At 53.4% G+C, this 17,517-nt stretch overlaps 1 protein-coding gene across 2 annotated transcripts; it reads left to right on the top strand.

Annotated features, from left to right (window-relative positions):
- Nucleotides 1–704: 704 nt before the first annotated feature.
- On the top strand, nt 705–16,824 carry LOC116950883 (dnaJ homolog subfamily B member 12-like). 2 transcript variants are annotated; one of them, XM_032969017.2, is made up of 9 exons: nt 705–887; nt 7,024–7,198; nt 8,308–8,453; nt 8,876–9,061; nt 9,507–9,592; nt 9,917–10,026; nt 10,871–11,043; nt 11,814–11,974; nt 12,817–16,824. In XM_032969017.2, exons 1-8 carry the CDS (start codon nt 755–757, stop codon nt 11,930–11,932), a joined length of 1,128 nt encoding a protein of 375 aa, XP_032824908.1. In that variant the 5' UTR covers nt 705–754; the 3' UTR covers nt 11,933–11,974; nt 12,817–16,824. The 2 variants fall into 2 exon arrangements, with proteins under 2 accessions (XP_032824908.1, XP_032824907.1); XM_032969016.2 differs by having other exon boundaries at nt 9,914–10,026.
- The last annotated feature ends 693 nt before the right edge of the window (nt 16,825–17,517 follow it).

Raw genomic sequence — 17,517 nt, 5'->3', positions numbered from 1 at the left:
CTTGATGTACTGCCATCTAATGGACACTTTGCAGTCCAGCAATTTTGGAAGCTTCACGCACCGTGCGTCAAGTCAATGCTTCTGAAATAATGTTGCCACCCTGAGTTTTATGTAGCCGGTGGGATGTGTAAAAAACAAGTTTAAATGTGGAGCGACAGTTGTGTGAAGAAGGCGGATTGTCTGGTTATTTAATTCGTATCCACAACGGTTTAGCGAACCATTTCACTGAACTTATATTTTACCAGGTAAGGCCCACTGAGCTATCTATCTTTTTTTCAGAAGCAACCTGGCCACAAATTAAAACTCACCAAAGTGGCTTATGTGTAAAATTATAGCCGCTAAATACTTTAAGCGCATATTGATTCTAAGTGTGGAGGGGAAATCCACGCGAACATGGGGAGAGAGACTGCAAACTCCAAATATACAGCAGGCGTTAAGGTCGGGATTGAACCCACTTCCTGTATACCAGGCGAGGTAGTTAACATCTCGCCACCGTTGTGGGGGAAGGCGGTGGTGGGGGGGGGGAAGGCGGTGGTGGGGGGGGAAGGCGGTGGTGGGGGGGGGAAGGCGGTGGTGGGGGGGGGGAAGGCGGTGGTGGGGGGGGAAGGCGGTGGTGGGGGGGGGGAAGGCGGTGGTGGGGGGGGGGAAGGCGGTGGTGGGGGGGGGGGAGTCACGTGACTCGCGTGATCTGCTGTAGGGGAGGTGGGGGCTCGTGTCGCGCATGCGCGCTGCGGGTACGTGACGCTGCGGGAAGATGGACGGCAATCGGGACGAGGCGGCGCGCTGCGTGGATATCGCCGAGCGCTCGCTGCGCGCGGGAGAGCGCGACAAGGCGCTCAAGTTCCTGCAAAAGGCCGAGAAGCTCTTCCCCACCGACAAGGCCAAAGGTGGCGGCCGCCGATGCGTCCGTGTCGCGCGCCCGCTCGCGCCGCGAATCGGGCCTAGCGCTAGCCGCGTCTCAGGCTGAGCCCTCCCCGGGCGGCTTCACCCTCGCCGCGCCCGGCAGGGAAACTATCCGAGCGGCGGGGTTGGCCCGCCTCGGGCCTAGCGATAGCGAGGCAGGGCGGGTTCGTGCTGCCCGAGACTGGTTATGGCGGTCGTGTCTGTGAGTCGGTGTCCTACCGGTTCCTCGGTATGCCTGCCGGTCAGTTTACACACTGGGCAGTCTGCCTGTCGGTATGCTTCCCGGTATGTCTACGACGACTCGGTGTGTATCAGACGGGTCGGGGTGTATCAGACGGGTCGGGGTGTATCAGACGGGTCGGTGTGTATCAGACGGGTCGGTGTGTACCAGACGGGTCGGTGTGTACCAGACGGGTCGGTGTGTACCAGACGGGTCGGTGTGTACCAGACGGGTCGGTGCGTCTCCGACGGGTCGGTGCGTCTGCGACGGGTCGGTGCGTCTACGACGGGTCGGTGTGTCTACGACGGGTCGGGGTGTACCAGACGAGTCGGTGTGTACCAGACGGGTCGGTGTGTACCAGACGGGTCGGTGTGTACCAGACGGGTCGGTGCGTCTCCGACGGGTCGGTGCGTCTCCGACGGGTCGGTGCGTCTGCGACGGGTCGGTGCGTCTGCGACGGGTCGGTGCGTCTGCGACGGGTCGGTGTGTCTGCGACGGGTCGGTGTGTCTGCGACGGGTCGGTGTGTACCAGACGGGTCGGTGTGTACCAGACGGGTCGGTGTGTACCAGACGGGTCGGTGTGTACCAGACGGGTCGGTGTGTACCAGACGGGTCGGTGTGTACCAGACGGGTCGGTCTGTACCAGACGGGTCGGTGTGTACCAGACGGGTCGGTGTGTACCAGACGGGTCGGTGTGTACCAGACGGGTCGGTGTGTACCAGACGGGTCGGTGTGTACCAGACGGGTCGGTGTGTACCAGACGGGTCGGTGTTTCCACGACTAGTCGGTGTGTATCAGACGGGTCGGGGTGTACCAGACGGGTCGGTGTTTCTACGACTAGTCGGTGTGTATCAGACGGGTCGGGGTGTACCAGACGGGTCGGTGTGATTCCGGGTCGGTGTCATGCTGGCCGGTTCAGTGCCTCTTGGTATTGCTGCTCCACGCCACTTGTGTCCACCGTGACTGATGGTTTGTCTGTTGGGCCAGTGTGTCAACCGGGACCGACCGTGTGCGTTTGCTGATCAAACTGTCGGTGTTGTGCATAGGTCGGGGGTTCCAGTACGTTTGCCGCTTGTTTTCTAGCGGGTGATGAGCGAGCGTGTGCCGCTGTTAGGGGCGGTATGACAACCGACTGAATGTGTCAACCGAGCTGTTGGTATGTGGCGCGTAAACTTCTATATCGGTTAAGTGGTTTCCGATATTACAGTCGGCGTTTCATACGGTCGGTACGATACTGGTTTCCATTCTTGCGTCCAGGAGCTAAAATGCCAATGTCGAGTAAAATCTGGTAGCCACGACGGAGAGGGCTTCGGGAGAGAGTTGGGCAAGATAGAGTTGGTGTAGTTTTGCTATTCCTCCGTTGAAGGAGCGCAAAACTACAGCGGTTTACTCTGCGGTCTGATACTAGTCTCAATAGTTGATGAGTCTAGCGGTATTACGGTCGGTATATCGAGCATTAGTGAAGGTAAATATGGTTACCGTTAGTGTGTCGACCGGATGATATCCCTGTCGATATGTTATAATAAACCTGCCGGTCGTTCTGTCAAACAAATGAGTCCACCGATCTCGGTCTATATGCTGGGCTGTTTAACGGTATAGATACCCGGTAATATATGCGTGCATGCGTCTTTGAGTGTGTCTGTCTGCATGGTCAGTATGTGTACAACCGGTCAGTGTAACTGCTCACCTCGTTTGGTATTTCTGCTGGTGCTACTACCCTGTACGTGCCCACGTTCTGTTTATGTTAAATGCCGCGGCCAGGTGATGATGACTCAGCCCGTCATTCCTCCTGCGCGGATAAAACAATTTACCACTTTTGTGGGTGTAAAGTCAAAAGTGGTTGTCCTATACTCACCACCCGCCATAGAAATATGGAATTGTCATCGCTGGCTCAGGGCTTCAAACGGGAAACATGAGCACGACCTAAATGCTCATTTGACCAGGAACTCACTTTGATTCTGACTGTATATTTTGATGTCCTGCTGCACCTCCGATTAATTATCACGGTTGGCTACGTACGGCGCGAAAGAGGTTCAACATACGTGCATACGTGTATAGTATAACATACATGTACTAGAGTATAAGAGCGGCTCTAGTTGCCCCCATTAGGGTCCCTGCATGCGTAATCCAATCAGGATAATGCATATATAATGTACTTTTAACCAGAAAAGCCCTCACTGAGTCTCAAGACTTTTTTCAGGAGGGTTCTGAATTCAGACGTTTGATCGTTTCCATTTGCTCGTTACTTTGCATATGGAAAGAAAGTGGAGAACTCGGAGCAACCCCATGGGGACACATATATCGGGTGAAAACACTTAAAAGCTCACACACATGGATTTCAGAACGCAGTTGCTGTGCTGCTTACACCGTGGGCACCTCGCAGCCTTTGTGGGCTTGAGCTTTTCGTGAATGTTTGTTATCCGCCGACTCTTGCCTCCAAAACACTGGATCACAAGGTGCCACTGCTAGCCCGTGATATGTATGTGCCACGTATATTTAGCCTCAAACGATTACCTGGTATGGTGTGTAAACGTCGCCACGAGGGACACAAAGGCGGTCGGGCGTGGTGCTCTAGTCACCTACCCCCTCGTGTACCGTTCCGGCCTTCATAGGTGCTCGCTAACAGCACTTGCCCCAACAGTCTGTTAAGGCTACACAGGGGATCGTTGTCTTGTATGTGGAACATGCATCTCTTTGCGTATATGAAGTTCTTTCCACGCTATATGTGTACCCTGCTATATGTGTACTTGCCGTGTGGATGAAGCGGTGTTGTTACATGCTGTATAATTCCATGCTGTGTACCTGCTATATGTGTACTTGCCGTGTGGATGAAGCTGTGTTGTTACATGCTGTATAATTCCATGCTGTGTACCTGCTATATGTGTACTTGCCGTGTGGATGAAGCTGTGTTGTTACATGCTGTATAATTCCATGCTGTGTACCTGCTATATGTGTACTTGCCGTGTGGATGAAGCGGTGTTGTTACATGCTGTATAAATCCATGCTGTGTATCTGCTATATGTTTGCTTGCCGTGTGGATGAAGCTGTGTTGTTACATGCTGTATCATTTCATGCTGTGTACCTGAAGCTGCGTGTTCATGCTGTATGTGTACGTGCTCTGTGTACATTAAGCTCTATACTGTATGGGCACATGATGTAGGCGTACATGATGTGTACATGAAGTTGTGTGCATCCACATTCCAGACCTGGTGTCGAATATTTTGTACTCGTAATATTCCTAATGAATTGTAGCGAGAATGTAATTTGGAACCCCCCCCCCCCCCCCATTGGTGGTGCTACAATTGTAATTATAATTGACTCCAGTTCTGATGCATGCTACATAAATAAAGTTGTGCGTTCACTGTGCGCATAAAGGTGTAGTATATAGGGTGGCGACGTGGTTAGCGGTTGCTGGGGAGGTTCACGGCTCAAATGCATGCGGCTGCTGTACCGTATTGGGCAGAGAATGTGCACCGCCTGCTTCGGAGCAGACGTTAAAGATCCCCCGACGTCATTCGGAACGAGCCGTGGGCCATCGTGTGCCGGCTTCATGGTCCAGTTCGACAAAAAATAAAATACAAATGGCCTGCAAGTTACTCTATTGGGATGACATCGTGACATCGCCCGCCTTCCGCGAAACCGCCGCAGACTTTGAAACGTAACTTTGCCGCTGTGACAATGGCGTGAATGTCAATTGAAGTAAAGTGCCGTTCATGAATATTATGAATCGATTATTAAAAGCGGTAAAGTTTCATCAGTGTTGCCGACTGCACGGCAATACTGACTGAGGGAGCTCTGTAGAATCCCTCTAGACGTTATGGAAGAGGTGGGAGTAGCCACATTTTACCCCACCCACCACACGTTGACCCGCAGAGTCCATTAACTGGCGTACCCGTCTCTACTTCCGGGTGGACGGAGGTGTTTGGGGGTGGGTTGTGAGTAATTTAGAGAACTTGCACCATTGTTTCAACTGCTGTGCTGGGAGATTGATCCAGCTACCTCTGGATTGCAAGTCCAGTGAGCTAACTATGGCAGCATTCTAAACTGTCCGTGTGCGTGCTCAGCATACGCATCTCATACATGCAGTGCATCATAGGTACATGCTGTCTATATCCTCTTAAGTGCAGCTGTGTGTACACATATACAGTACTTGCTGTGTATATACAGCTGTGTGTGTATTATACATGCATACACGCTGTGCATATGAAGCTGTACACTCATGTATGCGAAGCCCTTTGTGTACGCGTCAATATGCTGTGCACGCATTTGCCGCTCAAGCTGAGGCTGTCTCTTCTTAGCTCCACTTGCGGATTAGGCTTTTGCGTGCATTGCCCGTCGCTAAAGAATACTGTAGACTCCTTCGCGTGCACAGTACATCGCTCGCAGGGGTCTGATGAACGTTGGATAAAAGTGGCGTAATGTCATTGTACGCCACAGCGTAGCGATGCTGCTGCCGTTACTCCTCTTGTGCTGTTTTATCAGCTGGTGAATTGGACTCGGCTGAGTCAGGGTCCGTGTTAGGGATATTGCTTTTATCAGGGCTCGTGTTTGGGTTAAAAGTGCCATCAGGGCTTGTTGGTAGGGCTGTTGGTTTGATAGGGGCTAGCTAGTGTTTTGGTTCATGCTGGTGTTAGGGCTTGTTTTTGGGTTCAGGGGGGGTGTGGGTGTCAGGACTAGTACTTTAGTTTGATGTGGCATTAGGGATAGAGCTGGCGTCAGGGCTAGTATTTGTTTCGGGGGTGGTGTCAGGACCGACGTGCTAAGCTTGTGTTTGGACCGCAGCCAAGGCTCCGAATTAGGCTTGTGCTTGTGCTGTATCTCGCGCCGGGGGGCTGTAGCTGGCCGTTAGCGCCGCGTGGCTGGTGCTAGCCTGGTGAAGCTAGTGCTGGAGTAACCGATGGAGCCTCCCCTTTATACCGGGTCACGTATGCTCTCACCGTGTCCGATACCACACACCGTGCGGTGTGGACACCGGAACCCCGGACGCCAGGATACCGAAACACTGTGTTCCGGCGTTATTTTTATCCTCGGGGGGGGGGGGGTGCCGTCCCTTCACACCAAGCCAGGAGACAAGGCCCTTGGGCGTCGCCATGAGCACCGGGGCCCTGGCTGACCACCAAAACGGCTGTAGCTCATCACCCTTCTGCAAATGAGTCCGAGCCGTATACGTCACCCAGATCATAACCCCACCGTCGTGGTGGAGACACCGCGAGTTTCCAACGGACATCGCTCACAAAGCAACGTTCATACAAACGCACCCAAAACACTCCCATACAAAAAGAGCCAGATAGTGGTTGCAATGCCTTGCCAATTCATAGCACCTTGCATCTCGTTTATAGCCATTTGTCAAGTCAATGCTGGTTTAAGTCTAGTTTTGATTTCTGCATTGCTTGGCTATACTTCACCACGCTGATCAGTGCTGATGGCTGGTAGTCAAGACAAATGATGGAACATGCCCGAGAAGGCGTCTACCATGGAGATGAAGCAATTAAGTCAGCTCATGTGCATGAGCTTTGTGTCGTTGCATTGCGTGACCCAGTGAGATTGCAACGACTTGAGGAGGCCTTCATCTGGCAGTGGAGCGGTCATGGGTGACGAGATGTCACGTATTCTTGTATTTAAGTATCGTCAGTGTAAGACTCGATGTGAATCGGCGCGTCATTACAGGGTTAGCATATATCACTAAGGTTGTCTTCCTTTAAAGCCATGTTTACACCTGAACAATCGGTTGTGCAAACCAAATCAGCTGTAGAGGAGTACATACGGCGTGAACTCGGCGTGGAATTGTGCCGGCCGGATTATTAGCCGGCCGGTTGGTTGGTCAATTGGCAGGGCTAGGCGCTAATGACTGATGTTGCCAATGTATCCCCGTGCACTCCCCCCCCCTCCCTCCCACACAGCCCTGATCGACGTAATCTCTCGCAATGGGAGCAGCGCGGGACAAAACGGGCAGGCCGAGGCGCCGGGCTCACCGCAAATGCGCCGCCGATCAGAAGCGGGCGACGCCAAGGGGCCCGCCGGTTCCACTGAGACGGCCAAGAGCTACACTCAGGAGCAGGTGGAGGCGGTGAAGAGGTGAGGGCCCGCCATGGTCTCCAGCACCACCACTCCCATTTGCACGGTTGGCTACGTGAAATAAATTCAACATGCATATATACAATTTGTCAGTTTCTGTGTGAGTCTGTGGGTCTCTGTGCTAGTAAATACAGTTTGGATTTATATACAATCCCATATGAATATGCTGTATAGAAAGAGCGGGCATAGTTGTTTGAAAGCGAGAGGCAGGCAGTCATAGGCAGAGGGCAATACAGAAAAGTATTGAGCCTGGACTTGATTAGGGGTTAGGGAGTCAACAGCACAGGTGGCTGGGGGAATCGAGTTCCAGACAGTAGTGGCGGTTCTAGTGAGGCCGGGTGGCTCAGGGTTCAGAGCACTTGGCCAACACCGCTGAGATCCTAGGCTGAAACTTGGGTTTCAGCCGCTCGTGACTAAACCGGGTTCTCAAGTGTTGGGAGTCCATGTTCTTATATAATTCAATGACTGCACACTACAGAAAAAAACCCTATCATATGAATTCCGGTTTGTCACCTATTTGGCAAACTTCCAACCCAGAGAATAAAACATTTGATTTGACTGCCATGCTGCAAACATCGTGACAACAGGACATCTGGGAAAGTGCAGAGTCCCGAGTCTGGAAAAAGACCATAAATAGAGAGGCCAGAGGAGTGGATACGAGCTGGGATACTGCACGTTGCACAGTGGTGTACAGTGCATACTGCACTTGAAGAAGGGCCATTGCTTGAAACGTCGCCGATTGTATATTGTTCCTTTCAAGGCCACACAGTGTCACTGATGAACGTGTTGAGTTATATTTTGTTAATTGTGCCCTTGCACCGCTGCCGATGCAGCAGCTTCAAATAATGTGTTTAATTTTGGTAAAGAGGTCACTGGAAATTAATGAAGTGTCTCTCTTCAGCAGGTCACTCACACTCGGGGTGATGCACTGCTCACTGTGAGAGTTTCAAATGGGTTCTATTTTCTTTTGACATGAGGTCAGAGTGTACATGTTCCTGGCGACTGGCACTGTGCCTGGTGCCAGCAGAGAGGGTCCCTCTCCTCCCATCCCTCCCCTCCCCTCCCTCCCTCCCTCCCATCGTGATCTCCGCCTCCTCTTGCCCCTGAAGGATAAAGCGCTGCAAGGATTACTACGAGATCCTGGGCGTGGCCAAAGATGCGCAGGAGGAGGAGTTGAAGAAGTCTTACCGCAAGCTGGCACTCAAGTTCCACCCAGACAAGAACCACGCTCCTGGTGCCACCGAGGCCTTCAAGGGTGAGGAGACTCCCACCCACCCACTCGCTCACATGCTCACCCGCTCACTTGTTCTAGTCGCTCATTCGCTGCTCCCTCGCTCACTCACTCACTCACCTACCTGCTCACTCACTCACCTATCTGCTCAAACACCCACTCACTCACCCACCCGCTCACTCAATCACTCGGTCGCTCAATCATTCATTCAATAGCTTGCTCGCTCGCTCCCTCCCTCACTCACTCTTCCATTCACTTGCATGCTTGGTCGCTCACTGAGCCCTGTGTGTGTGTGATGGAAGTGCGTGCGAGAGGGTCTGTGTGATCATCAGTGTCATCGGCAATTGTTATGATGCTCATGATTTTTTTTATAACGATGCTCATGGTTATGACGGCAATGATCACGATGACAATGTGGTGACTCTGATGATGATGTGACCATGCAGGCATAGGGAACGCGTACGCGGTGCTGAGTAACCCCGAGAAGCGGCGGCGCTATGACCAGTACGGTGACGAGCAGGCGGCGGCGCCACGGGGCCGGCGCTCGGCGCACGAGCACTCCCGCGATTTTGAGGCCGACATCTCCCCCGAGGACCTCTTCAACATGTTCTTTGGGGGCGGCTTCCCCAGCTGTGAGCAGGGGACACGGGGACACCGAGACACGGGTCACGGGGACACGTAGATATAGGGACACGGGGACATGGGATCCGCACCTCCGATTAGCACGGTTGGCTAGGTGCAGTGCGAAAGAAGTTCAGCATATATACACGGGGACACATGCCGACACGCGCTACAGCCATTCTATTTATTTATTTAGCATTGATTCGTGTTTGTACCATATGTTCAGTTTCTCACGTGACGCAATTGTTTTTGCACTGATTGCTATTTGCTCCAATGCTTTACTTTATTTCTGTCATTTTGGTGACCCAGGTCGCTCTTGGCAAATGCTACTCCCCTCCTAGTGTCTTTGAGTGCATCTCACCCGGTTAAACAAATACATGTAAATATTTAAAGCTCTGAACCTAATGACATCGTTGGTGATGATGAAACGTGGTGCATGCTTTGTGTGTGTTGCAGCCAATGTACATGTGTACAGCAACGGACAGGCGCGCTACACATACCACCAGCAGCGCAACACTCGGCCAGACCATCAGCATGGCGATGTGAGGACTTTGCACGCACACACACTCACACACAAAAGGTGAACGGCATGCAGCCTGCAACTTGCAGACATCTCAGAATGGGAAAGTGTTCATTAGCACATGAACACTAAGCTGGTGTATATTTATTTTGGTATCCTTTCCTGGCTTATCCCAAATTCTGGCTTCCTCGAGTCCGTCTCCGAGAGGTTTTACTGTGCAGTTACATTCAGATGATAAAACACGAATTGCTTTCAGTGGTGTCGTCCTCCGCCGCCCCTTTGTGAGCATCTATCCGCGTGACCACGTGTGTTGAGTTACGGCGCGGTTTCCTCGCTGTCTCAGCAGGGTGGGTTTACGATGTTCGTACAGCTGCTGCCCATCTTCATCCTGGTGATCGTATCCATCATCAGCCAGCTCATGGTGTCCAACCCGCCCTACAGCCTCAGCTACCGCCCGTGAGTCCACCCACCCACTCGCCCACCCGCTCGCTCATTCACTCACTCGCCCACTCACCAACTCATTCACACAAACCATTCACAACCTGCGTTGCAGCCTCAGCTACTACAGTTGTCTGCCCGCTCACTCACCCACCCACTCACCCACCCACTCACTCACCCACCCACTCACCCCTTCACTCACTCACCTGCTCATGACTCGCGCAAAGCATTCACAATCTGCCCTACAGCTTCAGCTATCGCCCGTAAGTCCACCCACCCACTCGCCCACCCACTGGCTCGTTCACTCACTTTCCCGCTCACCGAATGACGCAAATAATTTACAATCCTGTGCTGTAGCCTCAACTACGACCCTAGTGTCTACTCGCTCGCTCACTCACCCACTCACTCGCCCATTCGCTCGCCCGTTCATTCGATTACCTGCTTACCGACTCGCTCACACAAATAATTCACAACTCGCCCTACAGCCTTATCTACTGCCCGTATGTGTGTGTGTAAGTGAGTGAGCTTGTCGCTGATTCTTGTCACTGTTCTGTGTGACTATTTTGCAAATCACAAATCTTTGTCCCAGCTCAATGTGTCAATGTGTTCCTGCTGTCAGTTGCTGTGTCCCTGTATCAATGTGTGTCCCTCCCTTTGTACTGTGTCACTATGTCACTGTCAATGGGTACTGTGTTGCACAGTGTGTCACTGCACTGCGTGTCACTGTGTCACTACTGTGTCACTACCATGTGCCACTGCTGTGTTTGTCACCGGGAGTCACTGTTTCACTGCTGTGCGTGTCACCGCTGTGCGTGTCGCTGTCACTGTGTACCATGTGTCACTGCTGTGTTCGTCACTGCAGGGGCCTGGGCCACACGGAGGCGCGGCACACCATGCAGCTGGGCGTGCCCTATTACGTGGACAAGGACTTTGCGCGAGACAACAAGGGGCAGGGCCTGGAGCGCGTGGAGCGCAGCGTGGAGGACGACTACGTCGCCAACCTTCGCAACAACTGCTGGAAGGAGCGACAACAGAGTGAGCTCCAACCCCACCGAATTCCCCCCTTACCCTCCCCCCACCCCCGTGGGCTCCTCCCTCACCCTCCTGGGCTCCATCCTCACCCCCCCGGGATCCACCCCCCCCCGTGATCTTCCCTCACCCCCCCCCCCCCCGAGTTACACCTTCACCCCTCCCGAGATCCACACCCCCCCACTCCACTCCCAAGATCCTCCCTCACCGACACCTCACCCCCCCCCCCCTCCCTTTGAGCTACACCCTCACCCCTCAAGCTACCGCATTCACAGCGGTTATGCGCAAAACGCTGAGCGAAGAACTTTGTGGAAACAACAACAATACTCATCTTGGCATGTATAGAGTGGTGCTTGAGTAAGCACCTCCTACCTCATCTCAACCATTTAAAGGGGGGGGGGGGGACCCCGAGCGGCAGCTGCCCCTGTGCTACGACACAAGGTAACCCGGCACCAGCCTGCACGTCCGCCAGGAGAGGGGCCAACGGTCGGGATGGGTAATCCCAAACAACGATACAAACGGGGACGGTGGAAACCAGAAGACACGGCGTCGCCTCTCGAATCGTACCGTAGCCGGCGCTCACGTGGCATCACGAGGCCGAATCGCCGTGGGCGGTCGCGACTCGACTCGCGATCCGAGTCTCACAATCGCCGCCGCTCGCTGTCGGGCTTCCGAACGCGCCGAGAGCAAGCGGCGTTAACGCACGCTTTTTTCGGTCGCCGCGCTGAACGCACCGCGCCTTTGCCGTGTGTACCGTGCGCCGTGTGCCGGGCCAGAGGAGAACATGATCTACAGGGCGCGCTACTTCGGAGACAGCACGCTCTACCACAAGGCGCAGAACATGGCGACGCCCAGCTGCGCGCGGCTCAACGAGCTGCAGGCCCGCGCCGGATAGCGGCCCGGCGGGAGCGCCGCACTCACCCGCTCCGGCACACGGGTGAGGCCCTCTTCTCGTCCACACACTCGCTCACCCACACACTCGCTCACCCACACACTCGCTCACCCACACACTCGCTCACCCACACACTCGCTCACCCACACACTCGCTCACCCACACACTCGCTCACCCACACACTCGCTCACCCACACACTCGCTCACCCACACACTCGCTCACCCACACACTCGCTCACCCACACACTCGCTCACCCACACACTCGCTCACCCACACACTCGCTCACCCACACACTCGCTCACCCACACACTCGCTCACCCACACACTCGCTCACCCACACACTCGCTCACCCACACACTCGCTCACCCACACACTCGCTCACCCACACACTCGCTCACCCACACACTCGCTCACCCACACACTCGCTCACCCACACACTCGCTCACTCGCACACCGGAAATCCATCGCACGTGCACACCGGTAAGGCACGCTTGCTTACCGTGAGTGCACTTACCGTGGCTGGTGAGGCCCACACGCTCACCTGCCACGCTCGCCAGAAACACATTTGCCCAGACCACGCATACAGGGACCACGTTAACTCACTCAATCACTGAACTCCGTCATCCCTGCCAGGTTGATAAAATGAGTAACAAACGTGAGTGGGTTTCCCTATGGATACACTCGCTCCCACCCTAGGAATGTAGCACTTCCACCAATGGCTCAGGGCAGTACATGGGAGATGATCACTACCTCCATGTGCATTTGAGCAGGGAAATCACTGTTTTATTCTGACCCTGAGGGTGAGAGCCTATACAAGGCCCCCACCTGCACGTCGAGTTGTAACGAGGTGTGTGTGTGTGTGCGTGCGTTGTTCCCCTTCCGTCAGGAACCGGAAGCGTGCGTGGGAGGACACTGGGCATGGGGAAAGTGGTGGAATGCAGATAGGGACGGAGGGAGGTGCCTCGTGTGCCCCCTTCTGCTTCCCCATGTGTGAGAAGCTGTGGGGAAACTGTGGTCGTTCGTTTCTGGGAGGAGGAAGAGGATGAGGAGAAAGAGGAGGAGAGTCCTGCGCTGTGCCGAGTGATCCGCCACTCGCCTCGCCCGCGCTCGGCTCCTCTCTCCGCGACGCCACGAACACGCCCGCCGTCCCTCTGCCGCTGCTTCCGCTGCGTCTCCTCTCCGTGTCAATGCTGCCGTTCCTGCTATCACTTCAGCCATCAATGCTGTCTCTCCCCCCTGATTCTCCCACTGTCAGGGATATCACTCCTTCGCTCTCGCCCAGTCTCTCCGGCTGTCAATGATATCACCGATGCTCTCACTACCACTGTTAATGGTGTCTCCCGTTGCTTCTCCCGATATCAGTCCCATCACTGCTGTGCTCCCTCCCACTGTCTCTCCTTCTCTGTCACTACTGCTCTCTACCACTGTCAATATCACTGCTGCGCTCTCTCCCAGTCTCTCCCGCTGTCGATGATATCACCGCTGCTATCACTTCTGCTGCCCTCCCACTGCTTCTCCACTCTCCGTGCGGTTACCCACTACTCTCAACGCTATCTCCTGCAGCCTGGCGCTCCAGTGTGCAGGAGCAGTGTAAATGTCTCGACGCGCTCATCTCAATGCTGCCTCGTGTCTCGAGATCGGTCATTTTATCACTCCCTCCCTCACCTGCTCGTGCCTGTCCTTCAGTCGACTCAAACGTTGGGGCCGATTTGATTTTAAATCTTGGTCACCTCTATACGCGTCCGCGGCTCAACCGGAGAAACGTAAAACCACATTCCCGCAAGTGACACGAGCCCAGCGCTGCGACACCGGCTGCTCGTGACCACGACCGTGGCCGAGGTCCGCAACCGCACGTCACCCGCGACCTCCGCACCGGTGCCCCCCCCGTCGTTTCCGTGCCGGCTATGGCAGGGTTCTCGTGGCCCTCCGCCGCAGCCCGTCTCTTCGCCGCAGCCCGTCTTTGCCGCTCGTGGCCCCGGCGCGCGCTGTCTCGGACTCGCGCGACATTGCGCCACGGCGCTCGGTGCCGCACACGGCCGATCCCACGCACAACTGCGGTCTCTGTGCTGCTCCACACCCCCCACCCCTCCCTCCTCTGCACACTCCCTGCTGTGTGACACCTCCGCCCAGCCGCTGCCCCCATCCGCACCTCTCCCCACCACCACCACCTCCTCTCCCCCACAACCCCCATCCCCTTGCTCCCCTGCAACCGCGCAGCACGAGAGCCGTGCCGCGACTTGCATGGTGCCCTGTGGCTGCCCGGCCGGCCACCCCGTAGAGAATCCAGTCCGGGTTTTTGTTTGGCTACGGTCCTTCATCTCCGAGCCGTCTCTGGGCAGTGTCCGAAGAATGGGCGGCACGGAGATCTCTCGGTGTGTAGGTGCCTCGTACGGCTGGCAGAGCCCAGTCAGGATCGGCCCAGCGTGCACATTAATTAATAACAAACGCCTATTTATATTTAAGCTCGAAACCAGTTACCGTTCTGTATAGTCTGATGGAGGGTAACCTCTGGAAGGAAAACTATTTTGCGTGATTTGTAGGACTTTAAAAATACTGGAAAATATTTGTGTTGAAATATTATTGTACAATACCATAACTGTGGATAGGTGTACACAAGTTTATTGCGAATGCGTGTGTGTTTAGTCCCCAGTCGTATCCGAGTGGCGGCTTTGTCACTTTAATCAAGACTCACGTGTTGCGTCTGTTCACGTCTAATGCGTTTTAATTGTACCTTCTGAAGCAGCGTAATTTTACGGTTGTGGCTTTAGCCCGGGGGGCGGCACACGACCCAGGTAGAGGATGGAACTGATGAGAGAAGCTGAGATCGCCAACGCAGAGAAGTGAACACGACGTCAAGGCACCCGATGAAGCAACAGGGGTGAGGCTAGGGTCAGGACTAGGGTTGGTGTCTGGTCGGCTAAATTGATTAGGGTTAAAGTGAGGCTCATTGTGAGGCCTTGTACGAGTGTCTGGTTGGATAGTTGGTGAGAGTTAGCGTGAATGAAAGGCCGGGTGCTAGTGTTTGGTTGGTCAGGAGAAGGGGTGTAATGCTCGTGTTGTGTCTGGAAATTGGTTAGGGGTAGAGTTAAGGTGAGCCAGAAGGTTAATACTATTGCCTGGTTGGCTAGATGGCAAGGGTCAGGGGTAGGACTAGTACTAATGTCTGGTTGGTTGTTTGATTAAGGCGAGCATGTCTTTCATTAGCTGGTGAGCCTCACCCCCAAGCTGTTAGCCCATCTTTCCCATCGTTAATTTCGATCTTTTAAGTTCTGCGGCTGGATTTCATTGGCGGCGGCCCGCCATTGCATCCGAATCACCATCGACGGTGCTCCTCTCCTCTCGTTCGCTTGCCGTCGACGGAACACCCCTGACTCCTCACTCCTTGCGCTCCCGCAAGCGCTTCTCTGTGTACTACAGGCTCCGGCGGTGGTGCGGGGGGGACCCAACTCACTCGCACCAACCACGTGGAAAACCTCGCCTTCCCCTGGCTCGGAGCGGCCCCCCACCCTCCCCAACTCAAACAACGCACCCGCCCGCTACCCCCTTCTCACCGCTCTCACCACTCGTAACATAATGGCATATACATATAAACTGTATATTACGTGAATGTAGAGAGACTTAAGTTATAATGTGAAAGCTCTAATGTTGGGGGGGGAGGGGAGTGTTGCAATGAGAGTCTGTGCGGGACCGCGGTGCGTTGGGGGCTGGGAAAGAGGCGAACACCTTTGGACGACGATGAGGATTTTGTAAAAAAGAAAAATGTACGGTTCGGCACTGCCTGCAAAATAAATTAAGAATAAAGTTTTACAGATGAACCGCGTGCATGGTGCCACACGCCGCACGACAGCGGTGCCCGGGGACGCCCACAGGAGCAGCAGCAACGATGAAAAATTCATAATGTGGGTTAGGTCGCCTAATGATATGGCCAAATGTGTGTCGTGTAATCCTCCGCCACCTAACTTGGGCAACCAAATTCATTTGTCGCGTGTACAAGCGTGCAGCGACGCAGCATTTGTTATTTTTTTCGGCAAGGTCCTTGCAAATTTAGCGATTAGCTGAAATGTTTATAATCGACGTGTTAAACGCCTGTACCCATGCAAGTTTGATTTCTTTGGCTTCGCCGGGCCGGTGGAGGGTTTCATGACAAAAACAAATTGTGGCCAGATCGTTACGTGGTCTGACCAATAAATGTTTTATTTAAGAATCGTAACATTGGCTGGGAAATGCCGATGTTTTAAATTTAAATCTCTCGCGTCTAAAATGTATGCGTCCGCATCTCGACACGCATTACGCGAGTGGAGGGACAGCATCGGGGAAGAAGGTGAAACAGGGAAGGCAACGTGGGAATTGACAGCGACGCTGGGAGAAGGCGCAGGAACAATAACGTCAAGGGATGATGCCCAGCGAGTCCCCCAGGTGATTCATAATTTACGATCTGGCCGTGATTTTTGTGTGGAGCCCTCCACCACTCGACAATTCAAAGCAAATAAAAAATGTCGCGTGGTGGACAAGCGTTTTAACAATGCGCCAATTTCGATTGCTTTCCTTCACGCCAGTGAGCGGGAGAACAATTCTCGCTGCCAGATTTTGAAATTGGATACGTGACGTTTCGCTGGAAACTGCGTCAAGCACCTTCAGGTCAAAAACCAGGAAATCGGAATGTCGGAGAATAGTTTCAGAGTGGTTAGGGTCAGCTGGGAAGGTAAACACTCATTAATGAAAGTGTTGGAACTTAATGGGTACAGAGATCCATTATAGTAGCTAAGGTAGCAATAAGCGACTGAACAATTGAGTGACCGGATAAAGGGAAATACATTTCCTAAAAGTGTCAGGTGCTGGATTAGGCAAGTGTCGATGCATCGATTCACCAATTAAAACATGACGATTGAGATTCCATCGTGCATACACGAGTTGATTGATTCGTGTGATAATATGATGTAATTGCTTCATAAATCTTCAGGGATGGAGACTTCACAAAAGGCAAAATGTGGTTGTATTTTTTCCGTATAAGCGTCTAAATGCAGCCGCATCTCAAGATGCTAGGGAAACGGCCGAGACCGCCCTTGACCTTAATCCTAACTACCAGCTCTAGTCCCCAAACTCGAAACTACCAACACTGAACCCCGAATCACAATAAACACCCAACGATTAACCCTAAACCACTACATACCCCTAATATACCTAACCACTAAGCCTCCAATCACTCACCCCATGCCCCTAGCACAAAATGCTAAAACCAAACCCTTAAGTTAAACAAAAGTTATTGCGTTTATGGCTCAAGATGAGCATTGAGGTGCTGCTCAACTGTTCAGAGCTCTGAAACTGTAAATTCTGCATTTCCGTGACGCGGTGAAGTCTATCCAGAGGACAACCACTTGACTTCCCACTACAAGGCGTTGCTCATGATTTGGAGCTTTCGTGACTGCAGGAATAACTTTTTGGTTCTTTCGGTAAAGTCACGTAGAAAGAAAATAAATGAAATAATAGAATCCGACGTTTCGATTGCAACACAAGCGATCATCATCAGGTACGAATGAATGAGGAAAAAAACCTAGTAAACTTAGAAAGATAATGCAATACAACACAG

This window comes from Petromyzon marinus, chromosome 41 (assembly GCF_048934315.1).
Source record: "Petromyzon marinus isolate PM22_M1 ecotype Great Lakes invasive population chromosome 41, UKy_Petmar_22M1.pri1.0, whole genome shotgun sequence".
Classification (NCBI taxonomy): Eukaryota; Metazoa; Chordata; class Hyperoartia; order Petromyzontiformes; family Petromyzontidae; genus Petromyzon; species Petromyzon marinus.
The sequence above is the reverse complement of the archived record's forward strand: the minus strand, read 5'-3'. Positions and strand labels throughout refer to the sequence as shown.

Bases quoted from the DNA above. Each gene is read 5' to 3' on its own strand.
- LOC116950883 (XM_032969016.2), top strand. From the start codon at position 755: ATGGACGGCAATCGGGACGAGGCGGCGCGCTGCGTGGATATCGCCGAG. The intron at 8,454-8,875 runs GTGAGGAGACTC...GTGACCATGCAG, and splicing joins TGCCACCGAGGCCTTCAAGG to GCATAGGGAACGCGTACGCG. The intron at 9,062-9,506 runs GTGAGCAGGGGA...TGTGTGTTGCAG, and splicing joins TGGGGGCGGCTTCCCCAGCT to CCAATGTACATGTGTACAGC.